General features: G+C 30.4%; 1 protein-coding gene across 1 annotated transcript; it reads left to right on the top strand.

Moving 5' to 3' along the window:
- Positions 1 to 254: 254 nt before the first annotated feature.
- LOC114195136 (probable LRR receptor-like serine/threonine-protein kinase At3g47570) lies at positions 255 to 4,226 on the top strand. Its single transcript, XM_028085526.1, has 4 exons — positions 255 to 328; positions 908 to 3,059; positions 3,310 to 3,700; positions 3,865 to 4,226. The coding sequence occupies exons 1-4, from the start codon at positions 255 to 257 to the stop codon at positions 4,224 to 4,226; spliced, it is 2,979 nt and encodes a 992-aa protein (XP_027941327.1).
- Positions 4,227 to 12,485: the final 8,259 nt, after the last annotated feature.

Here is a 12,485-nt window from a genome sequence, read left to right as displayed (position 1 = left end):
AACAGGTCTCGCCACTGATCTTCGCTGTACTCAACACAGTTCATGTCCAAACAACAACCCAAATCATGCCATACACTCACAGTCGCACATACACTCGAAAAATTACAGAACACCATCAAAACTAACAACATGGTATCAGACAGTAGGGTTCTAGCTTCCCTTACCTAGGAATAGCTAGCAAAACGACTCGACGCGCCCTTTATACCGAACACACGAGCACAACAACTCAAAGAGCGAACGTAAGAGCTGAAAAGATGGCTGAACAGAAGCACGATATGGTCACTAGGAACCCTAGCTGGGAAAAGAACGAAATGAGCAATAGAAACAAGTATGGGCTTGCCACAACACTTACATGGAGTAGGAAAACAACTTCGAACTAGCTCGAAGACGGCAGAACCCTAACCCTAGTAGAGCGTCCCGTGACAGCAAGGGGATGACGGCTGGTTCTTTTCTGAAAGTGAATGAAATGTGGAATTAGGGCAACACGAAGAGTTCTTATATCATGGGTCAACCTTTTAGGCCCACTGCTGCAGGGCAGCCCTAAAGATTAAGATGGCAGAAATAAAAGGGGCCTTACAGTAAAGATTGGTAAAATATTAAAATCAAATAAAACACACTAAATCAAATAATAATAATAATAATATTGAAAAAATAAATAATAGTAGCCATAATAAATAAAATATAATAGTAGTAAATATAAATAATAATAATTTTATTTTTATCAATTAAAATATATTTTTTAATTTATTAAATTTATCACATCATTCGGTAACTTCTATAATCTTACTTTCATTCCAAATCTTTTAATCTAAACAACTTTATTCTTACATTTTCTTTTTTCTTCTCAAATCCACTCATTTTAACTTCCTCAAATCTACTATTCATTATATTTAAATTGTAATGTTAGAAGATTATTATGGAACAACTCTGTGCATTTCTGTGAGTGGCAGGGTGTTACATGCGGACATCGCCACATGAGAGTCTCTGTCTTGCACTTGCAAAATCAAAACTGGGGTGGCACTCTTGGACCATCTTTGGGAAATCTAAGCTTCCTCACAACCCTCATTCTTTCCAACATCAACATGCATGGGGAAATTCCCACACAAATTGGTCGACTAAAGAGGTTGCAGGTTCTTCACTTGAGCCACAACAGTCTAAATGGTCAGATTCCTGTACACCTTTCTAACTGCTCTAAACTTGAGGTCATTAACTTGTTGTACAATAAACTCAATGGAAAAGTTCCCTCCTGGTTCGGACTTGGATCCATGACACGGCTAAATAAGTTGCTTCTTGGTGCCAATGATCTTGTTGGTACTATCCCACCTTCCATGGGGAATCTTTCGTCCCTCCAAAGTATCACAATTGCTAGAAATCATTTGATGGGAAGTATACCGCATGTTTTGGGTCGGTTATCAAATTTGAAAGAGCTGAATACTGGTTTAAATAATTTTTCAGGAGAAGTGCCTGATTCTCTTTATAATCTTTCCAATATTCAAGTTCTTGTTCTAGGGGGAAACCAGTTATCTGGTACTCTTCCATCAAAAATGCAACTTGCTTTTCCAAACCTTAGAGCATTCTTTGTTGGAGAGAACCAGTTGAATGGAGCTTTCCCGTCTTCAATATCCAACATCACCGGATTGCAAGCGTTTGATATCTCCTTAAATGGTTTTAGTGGTCCAATTCCTCCCACTTTCGGAAGCTTAAACAAACTCAAGACGTTTAGCATTTTTGATAATAGATTTGGAAGTGGGAGCGCTCAAGATTTAGATTTCCTTTCCTCTTTAACCAATTGTACTCAATTAAAGATACTTCTTTTGGGTTGGAATGAATTTGGTGGTGTGTTGCCAGATCTTATTGGCAATTTTTCTACCAATCTCACTTCGCTCAGTATGGAGTGTAATCAAATAACTGGAACGATACCTGAACGAATTGGACAGCTAATCGGTTTAACTAACTTCGTCGTGATTAATAATTATCTTGAGGGAAGCATTCCAGATTCAATTGGAAAGCTTAAAAATCTAGTGAGATTGGCCCTTCAAGAAAACAAACTGTCTGGTAATATTCCTACAGCCATTGGCAATCTTACTATGTTGTCTGAACTTTATCTGCACACCAATAAATTACAAGGAAGCATTCCATTAAGCCTCAAACACTGCACGCGAATGCAGTCATTTGGTGTTTCCACCAACAACTTGAGTGGAGATATTCCTAGCCAAACATTTGGCAGTCTAGAAGGTTTGATAAATCTTGACTTATCAAACAACTCTTTCACTGGTTCCATCCCTTTAGAGATTGGAAACTTGACGCACCTTTCCATACTATATCTAAACGAAAACAAGTTGTCTGGTGAAATTCCTGCCAAACTTGCTGCTTGTTCCGAATTAACAGAACTCATGTTGCAGATAAACTTTTTCCGAGGAAGCATACCGTCGTTCTTGGGCTCTTTAGGAACCCTTGAATTCCTAGACCTTTCTAACAATAACTTCTCAAGCACAATCCCTGTTGAACTACAAAAGTTGAGTTATTTGAATGCTTTGAACTTGTCTTTTAACCATCTTTATGGTGAGGTTCCCACAGGAGGTGTCTTTAATAATGTTACAGTAATTTCACTCATTGGAAATAAGGATCTCTGTGGTGGCATACCTCAACTGAACCTTCCTGCATGCTCTAAGTTGCCCTCAAAGAAACACAAGTGGTCTTTTATAAAGAAACTCATCTGCATCATTGCAATTGTCGTTGGAGTGGGTTTGGTTACTTCAACACTGTTTATCAGCATTTATTTGTTCAGGAAAAGGCCAATAACAGCCAAAACACCATGGGCTTCATGTTCTCATAAAAACAAGTACGTGAAGGTTTCTTATGGAGATCTGCATAAAGCAACCAATGGATTTTCTTCATCCAATTTGGTAGGTTCGGGAAGCTTTGGTTCTGTATATAGTGGATCTCTTCTCCCTTTCGAAACACCTATTGCTGTGAAGGTATTGAATCTTGAAATAGGTGGTGCATCAAAGAGTTTCGCAGCTGAGTGCAAGGCTCTTGGAAGGATCATGCATCGGAATCTTCTTGTTGGGAATAGTCCAAGTGTGAGTCAAAAAGTCCCACATTGGATAGAAAAGACAAAGTTAAACACTATATAAGAATAAAGACCCATAACAACATTGCCTTAAGGTTTTGGGGTTAAAGTGGTGTCTAAGGTCTTATATGTGTAAGACTAATGTTATATAACCATATAGAACCACAATCTCTCAATGACCATAACTATGCCATGACCATGACTATAAACCATATATGAAAAAATATAACCTATCACTTCTCAACATCTTGACTTGTTGTTCAAGTATTGATTATAACGGTAAAGATTTCAAGGCTATAGTTCTCGAGTTCATGCCAAATGGCAGTCTAGAAAGTTTGCTGCACGACAAAGTAGAGCCCAAATCTAGAAATTTGAGTCTCAACCTTGATCTTGTGGTAAATATTGCTCTTGACGTTGCTAATGCATTGGATTATCTTCATCATGATTCTGAGGAAGCCGTAGTTCACTGTGATATTAAGCCAAGCAACGTTCTTCTTGATGATGACATGGTTGCTCACTTGGGTGATTTTGGGTTAGCAAGACTCCTTCATGTGGCGACGGGACATTCCAGCAGAGATCAAGTTAGTTCCTCTGCAATTAGAGGAACCATTGGATATGTTCCACTAGGTGCAATGCTTCTCTATCCTTTAAAATGTCTACCTCTGTCTATATATATATATATATATATATATATATATATATATATATATATATATATATATATATATGTATGTATGTATGTATGTATGTATGTATTTAATTTGTTGTGATAAAAAATTTTGTGGAAACAGAGTACGGAACAGGGTGTGGAGTATCAACTAAAGGAGATATCTACAGTTATGGAATTCTTGTGTTGGAGATGGTGACAGGAAGGAGACCAACAGATGCAATGTTTGGTGAGGGTCTAAGCCTACACAAATTCTGCCAAATGGCAATTCCAGAAGGAATCACTGAGATTGTGGATTCACGTTTGGTTGTGGCAAGTGGTGAAGAAGGAAGAAGGGTGATGGAAACAGAAATTAGGGAGTGTTTGGTTGACTTAGTTAGGATTGGAGTTAGATGTTGTGCAGAAAAACCTGTTGAGCGAATGGACATAAAAGATGTGGTACTGGAGTTGGATACAATCAAAGAGAGACTGTCACTGAGTCAATAGTTACAATTTTTTAAGTCTTCGTCCATCACTTGTATGTTTTCTTTCACATGTTAATCTCCTTTCAACTTCTTCAGTTTCTGCTTAGTGGTGTAATTTGTTGTTCAATAATGAAAAAGGCTTTGAAAAAAAGACCTTGAGACAGAAAATATTTATATATGTGTTTCCTAAAAGCCAAAAATCTTTGTTTTCAAATTCTTTTTATTGGCCATGGTCCGGTTTATTTTCGATTTATATCTGCTTTATATCTATATTTATATTTATATTTTAAATATTCATCTTTATTCTTAAAATCAAATTCAACGAATATTAGATTTTTGTCTCATCTTCATTCCCACTAGATAACGATATATACTATACTCGTATCCACCTTCTTACTGTTTCAATATTAATTAATTACTTTTTATAAAATAAAAAAGAATTACAATGAAAGATACATAATATTATCAAACATTCAATATTAAAACATGGGTTGGTACTTCAGTATCATATATGTAGAAAAAAAAAATCATAATTGTATACATTTCAAATTATAATACAAAATAAAATTTTATTAAAATCAAAATATTTATTAAATTTGCGAGCGTTAATGAAAAGTAATTGATAAAATTTAAAAACAATTTTAAAAAAGTTTAAAAGGAAAAATAATTTAAATTATTATTTTTTTAAATATTGTTTATTTCAATTTTTTAAATTCTATTAAAAACGCTTTCTATACACAAATAAAAGTTAAATAAATTACTTTATCAATATCAAACAAAGAATAAAGATTAAATTAATAAAAAAGAATTTTAATATAAATTTTTCATACGGTGAACTTCAATATATGTTTGATGGTGATAAAAAACATTCATGGTAATTACATTAAGTTATTATATTATAGTAAATAAAATTTATTTATACAATTATAGCGATAAAATTATATATATGATAATGAGTTAGAAAATAAAATAATTATATAAAAAATTTTAAAATAGTATTTACATATAAAAATAAACAAATGTGTGTCTTAAAAACAGTTAAAGAGACCATTGGATGAAATCGCACCAAGGAAAACAAATGTATAATTAAGGGTATGATAAGATAAAAAATAAGTTAAATATCTAAGTTTCAAATATCAACATAGTCGATGATTGAGAGATAACAAAAATTATTTTAGTGAAACAAAAAAGTTTTTCAAATGAAACAAAAATTAATAATTATAGAAATATGATATTTTTTTTATATTACCTAGTAAATAAAATGTTTATGCTATTGAATACTTAAATTGAGAGGGTTAAACATTTTCATATGAAAATAAAATATACAATAAATAAAAATATTAAGAAAAAGTAAAAATATTTAAATGTAAGACATAAAAATATTTAATTGACATGCATCATTTGAACATAATTGCAAAAAGATCATATGATAACACGAAAATTATATATATATAAAAGGTTACTTAATAGGCTATAAGTATTTTAATAATTTAAACGATAACGAGGATATGACAGAAATGGGTATGGGAAGAAGAACGGGATGAATATGTACATCTACATACCTATCCATATATCCAATCGAAAAACTTAGGTTTTTTTTCCCTTCTAGGCAGATCAATCTTCAATATTACAGAAGTAGGCAGGTTTTTAAAAAATTACGAAAATGGGCAAAACGTTCGGGGGTGCACGTTTTTTGGTGAAGAAATTGTGCAGCCCCCAAACGTTTTCGTCGTCAAGCGGGTCAAAGGGTGAAATCGTGTGGGGAGTACACGTTTTTGGCTCAGTAATCGATTATAGCATGGTGTAATCGATTACTACTGCTGTAATCGTGTAGGGGGGCACGTTTTCTATGAGAAAACGTGTGGGGGGTGCACACTTTCATTAAAAGAGAATTTTTTTTCCTTTTTGCACCCCCATCCCACTCCATTTGCACTCCATTTGCATGCCTCTTATGTTTCTAGCAAGGTGGCATGATATCTGCCTGTTAAAAAGGTTCCATCCACTTGAACAACAGGTTTTCATTTGGTCCGCACAAATCCAAGCATTCGCATCAAAAGCTTGGTCGCTGACATCAAAAGTCGTTACGGATACACGGTCACGTATAGAAGAGCATGGATTGCAAAAGAGAAAGCAATTACAATGGAGTATGATGATTGAGACCAATCTTATAATGAAGTTCCCAGATGGTTACTAGTTGCCCAGCAAACCAATCCTGGGACAATTTTTCAATTTTCCGGTCCTCCAGTTAATGTTGATGCTGAGGATGGGAGTTCCACATACATTATGGAACATTGCTTCTGGGTATTTGGACCATGCATTAAAGGTTTTAAGTATTGTAAACCTGTTGTTCAAGTAGATGGAACATTTCTAATAGGCAGATATCATGCCACCTTGCTAGAAACATAAGAGGCATGCAAATGGAGTGCAAATGGAGTGGGATGGGGTGCAAAAAGGAAAAAAATTCTCTTTTAATGAAAGTGTGCACCCCCACACGTTTTCTCATAGAAAACGTGCCCCCCCTACACGATTACAACATGCAGTAATCGATTACACCATGCTGTAATCGATTACTAAGCCAAAAATGTGTACCCCACACAATTTCGCCCTTTGACCCGCTTGACCACGAAAACGTTTGGGGGTCGCACGATTTCTTCACCAAAAAACGTGCACCCCCATAACGTTTTGTCCATTTTCATAATTTTTTAAAAATCTGTCTACTTCTGTAATATTGAAGACTGATCTGCCTAGAAGAGAAAAAAAACCAAAAAATTAAGTATTTTTCATACTCATATCTAATGGATATAAAAATTTTTCTTTAAAAATAGAACGGATTCAGACAATATCCAAATTTATTTGTAATCATGTATACGAGCCCAGACCTTAATACCAAAGAAACATGAGGATTATTATCATCAACATTATGTAAATAATGAATGTTTAGAAATAGTCAAAGAAAAAGATGAATAATTCTATGTCTAAAACAAAATGGGAAAGTTATTAATTATTACTTTGCCAACTTATTCATCAGTGATCGTCTTAAAAGAAGGCATAGAAAAAAAAAATTCCTCGACTTTAACAATAACTGTCCCAGTTATTTTAATAAATAAATCAAAACTTTTTGAGATGTTGATAGAAAAAATATCCTTAAAAGATGAGTTAATGTTGTCTTCCTTGACTTTGTGCGGATAAATAATCAAGATTTATTACCTCAACGTGAACTCGCGTTTCTTTTCCTTTGATATTTATAATATATGGAAAAGAAGAGAATAATCAGTTAACAAATTAATTAAATTAAAATTCAAACTCATAGAGCTTGAAAGTACAATAATTTATTTGTTTATAGTTACGGAAAAGATTAATAAGGTCGATATGGATCTTAAAAGGTCTATAGAGGAGTCTTGGTCTTCTCAATTTTTTTTCTTATGTATATATGAATTAGTATATAAATAAAAGTTTTTTTTTTAATTTTAGTATACTTTATGTATTTAATACTCCAAAATATTATCTGAACATCTGTCATTCATAAAATGAAATATGAATAAAAGAAACTTCTACTGTTGAGATAGTTTGTCAAACAATTTTTATTGTGATATTTCAAATGATAAAATACGAGATTTTGGTTTTAAGAAGGAACCATTGATGTATTTTTAGAATTATAATAATAACTTAACACTAGAGTTATTTGATGAAGCTAAAGTTGAAGGTTCTTCCTTTTTACTAATTTAGAAATTTTTGGTTCGGATAAAGTTGTAGGTTCTCAATTTCTTTTTGATTGGAAATCTTTTTTGGTTGAAGTGATGAATAAAGCAAGTACAAATAAAATTTTATAATGCTATTTTGATTATTTAAAGTAAATCGAAAGAGATGACGGAGATATCTTGTCTCAAGGAATAAAGGTTAAGAGTTAATGCTCAGTTTGAGGTATTTATAAGATAATTTGGATAAAGTTACTGAGTTCTTTTTTTGGTGAAACTTTTAACATTACCAATGAGAGAAGTTGTAGGTACAAATATTATTGGGCTTTTAAGGGTTAGGAAAAAATTTCATTTTCTTCTTTGGTAATGTCTTTTTGAGTTGTGATTGAAGAGTGTTTTATGTTACACCTAATTCACTATAGACATTACCAAATCAAGATTAAGAGTTTAGTTAGCTCATACTGAATTGGCTCGAGAAGTATTATGGATGCTAGGAGAAAAGCTTAATATTCATTCCGTGAAATCTTACCACCAAAATATCCAAATTAGACATTTGTGTTGTAAACTTTGATGTTAACATTATTGGACCTCTAATGCATGGTTTGAAGGAGAGATTGGGATTTTCTTAAAAGTCTTCCCAAGTCAAACTAGATGTAAAGTAATGTTCATATATAATTAAAATAACAAAATTTTTATTATACTAAACTTTATAAGAAAATGATGACTTAGTGATAAAATTGGAAGGGAAGATGGAAGAAGTTGTTGGTTTAACTCTCTTTACTAACAATTTGAAAATTTAAGGTTATTAGTTTAATGGGTTTGGAAAGAAATGTAGAAGAGTTTTTGAGTTCAACTCCCTCCATTATCAAATACAAACAATCTCTAAAAAAGTATTTGTTTTATTGAAAATATTATACATCAATCATAAATATTTTTATTGAAAATAAAATTATATGTTAAAAATAAAGTCAAATATGCTTATAGTTCTTAAATTTTGATAAAAAATTGAAATTTATCAATGTTTCAAACTTTAATATAGTTTAGCCCTACATTTTAAGAATGAATCAATATAGTCATTTTAATCCGACATTAATTTCTTTTGTACGTGTTAAACAATGTTTCAGATTAACAATTGGCATTTGAAGTGGAACCTCATTTGATGTCAAAAAACTTTAACTCAATTGAATTAGAAAAACTATATATCAAACCGTATCAAAATTTGTAACATAGTTGAATTTCAATTTCACGTCAAAATTTAGGAACTAAATATATATTTAAACCTAAAAATATTTATCCTCATAAACTTTAATTAACATACATTTATACATTTAAATATAATATTATTAATAATTGTGATTAAAAATTATTTATTGAAAAGTACTCGTTGTAGGGTATATCCAGTGGCAAACTCAACAAATTCCTTTTACACAAAAAATCAAGTGTATATGTTATATTTATGATGCATGGATATGATATATGTATCGCGTGTTTATTTTAAAAATAATAGAATACAGAAAGTACGTGCGTGATATATGCATATTGAGAAGTGTACTAAAATTTTTAAAAACATAATAAATATATGATTGTTATTATTGTGAATCCAAATTAAAATTATATGTATTAAACATTATCAAAATAAAAATTTATAAATTATTATAATAATAAAAAATATAACTAATTTATAGATTAAATACTTCATTGAAAGTATCAATAGATTAGTTTAAAGTATCGAATATAAATATGTGTCAGACATGTATACTTAATCTAGATTGAAGTATGAGTCCATTATACATTCATTAATAATAATAATAATAATAATAATAATAATAATAATAATAATAATAATTATAATTATCACTCATTTTATTTTGTTCTTTTCCGTGTTTCTAATTCCAGCAATCCAGTTCTTTCTCTTCATAATTTAGTGATACTTAGGTATTATGATATCATGTTTAGAAATAAATTTAATTTGACCTCATAAAGCTGGTTTAGTGGTGGAAAAGGAGTATGTAATAGATGCAACAAACTTAATCTATGACTTTGATATCAAGAGAATGCATCTTATAAATACTCACTTTAATAAATCAATTTTATGATATTGACTTAAATTTAGACTTTATTATGCGAATAAAGGGTTCACCCTAAAAAACCGTACATGCACTTTTAATTTTTTATTCTATGATAAAATTTGGTTTTGATTCTTTATTCCTTACAAAATTATTTTTATCACAATGATACCTTGTTTAATGCATCTTCACTATAAATAAAATACTTTTTTCATGAGAAAAAAACATAGTATATCCAATATCACGAATAATGCATGTGTTGTTTTTCAATCATATTTAAAATTTTTCTAAAGTAAAACTCTTAAAATTATTGTTGTTTTTCTTTAGTTCTAGTAAATACAGTTATCATTCATGTGTGAATATTATATTATATTTATGAAATTCACATTTAACTCTTTTTAGTGTAATTTTACAATAACTAAAGTTTTTTTTTTGGGTTATATTTGACCGTCTTAAACCCATTTGAACACCCCGTGCCCACTGATCCCACTGCCCACGTAAAAGGTCAAGAATAAAAAAAGTTGGCCTTGAAGGCAGGGCTATGCCAATATGAATGACAAAGATTGATGCAATACTTGTCAACGATAATAAATGCATATATATATATATATATATATATATGTTACATTAACGGGAGTAGATGCACCAAAGAAAATTAGGTGTTCTCATTATGACAGAGTCCATGTACAAACTTTTGAGTCTTGTTACAAATCAAAAATTCTATGACATTTTCAATTACACCTTTTAACACAATTAAAACTAAACATTTCTTCCTACGTCCTTGAATTATTTATAAGCAAAGCTATGTTGAATTTATTTACATGGCATCTTAATAACAATAATGGAATTGAATTTACGTAAGTAATTCAATATCAGTCATTTCAAAAGTCGAAGTCAACTCGGCAAATTTATCATTAAGTTTCCACAACTAAAGTCATTGGGAGACAAATTCAACCAATGTGTAGTAAGTCTTAAGTCCAGGTTATGTGTAATGGCTGACTGATTTGAAGTGTGGTTTTGGAAGCACGCCCAGTACCATAAGAAACCGCGTCCATCTTTTGGATGATGCAAAAGCAATGGTCCCCCAGTAGCTTTCATCCAAACATTACAACTACTTCAACTCCAACGTAAGACCACATCCTAATTTATGCAAAACAATGGCTGTTATTCTATTCATGTTCCTTCTCAGTGTTGTTTCACACAACTTAGTGCACATGATGCCACGTACACTAAATTTTAAAAATTAAGTAATATAGAAATAAAAATAAAACTAAATTTAACCTTTAAATATATGGATTACTCACACAAATATATATTTTTGAAATGGCGACAAATACGAAACATGGATTTGAATCCTTTTCAATTCTAGTTTTTTTTACCACTTCTTGAAACAAAATCTACATGCGCTGTTATTTTTATTTTGATTTTATATTGAGTATGTTTTTTTTGGATGATATACATCCTCTCACACACAAACAAAATTTACTTATATTATTTTTCATTTTAAATGCACAACACTATCTAAACTTCATCTAACCCTATATGTACTTTTTTATTTTTGAATAATAATAATAATAATAATAATTTTCTAAATAAATTAATATAAGCATGGAAGGTTGAATTGGTTTAATTGTCAAAGATAGTTCAACACAAATTGAATTGTTCTTCATTGTAAAACTCCAATCCTTTTAAAAAGATTTTCTCTTATCAAATTTTACTTATCTTATAATTAAAATAGACTAGTTTAAAGTGAAACCTCAAAAAGGTGAACTATACCAGTAAATTAAAAAATAATTTCTTTTCATAAAAATAGTTCCTAGATCATAACCTCTTTTGGAGAACTTGTAAAGGAATCTTTTCTCTAATTATTTTTTAAACATGTGCAACTCAAACTTATGAATCTATTTATCATAACTAGTTAACAAAAATATTTCTTCATATTATATCAAAATAAAAAACAACATTTCTTCATTATGTCTTCAATCAGGACTCCAAATATGAATACTATCAATTCGTCTTGTTTCTTTGGGTATACAGACCTTATTTTCTCTTGTACAGATCAAAGAAATACATTTATATTCCAAATATTCTTCTATTTCTTCATTCATTTATCTCTACTTTTACTTCTGATAAATATATATATATATATATATATATATATATATATATTTTTTTTTTCAAATATTGATTAAAATCAAAGCACAATTTTGATGAAATTATTTTTGCTAGTAAGAAGTTTCATTTAATTATTTTTCAATAAGCATAACGATTCAATTTAATTTTCTTGATAAACAATATTTGACAATTTCCATTTAAAAAACAAAATGAAATTATGAAAAATTAATATCTTTTGAAAAAAAAAAGAATCAAAAGTCAATATAGTGGAGAAAAGTGTAGTCAACTAATGAGTTACTCAACAAAATAAGTTATGTAACAATGACCTTAGCTCAATGGAGAAAATAACATAAAACAAGATAAACATTTCATGTTTGCACCTCGAATCTTACTTTGTGAAAAACA

The sequence above is a fragment of the Vigna unguiculata genome, chromosome 8 (genome assembly GCF_004118075.2).
Source record: "Vigna unguiculata cultivar IT97K-499-35 chromosome 8, ASM411807v1, whole genome shotgun sequence".
Classification (NCBI taxonomy): domain Eukaryota; kingdom Viridiplantae; phylum Streptophyta; class Magnoliopsida; order Fabales; family Fabaceae; genus Vigna; species Vigna unguiculata.
Note: the sequence above shows the minus strand (reverse complement) of the source record. Positions and strands in the feature narration are given on the sequence as shown.

What these genes read in the sequence shown, in the direction of transcription:
- LOC114195136 (XM_028085526.1), top strand. Translation starts at nt 255, where the DNA reads ATGGCTGAACAGAAGCACGATATGGTCACTAGGAACCCTAGCTGGGAA. An exon ending in GAAATGAGCAATAGAAACAA is followed by an intron (nt 329 to 907) that starts GTATGGGCTTGC and finishes TTGTAATGTTAG; the next exon opens with AAGATTATTATGGAACAACT. An exon ending in CATTGGATATGTTCCACTAG is followed by an intron (nt 3,701 to 3,864) that starts GTGCAATGCTTC and finishes TTGTGGAAACAG; the next exon opens with AGTACGGAACAGGGTGTGGA.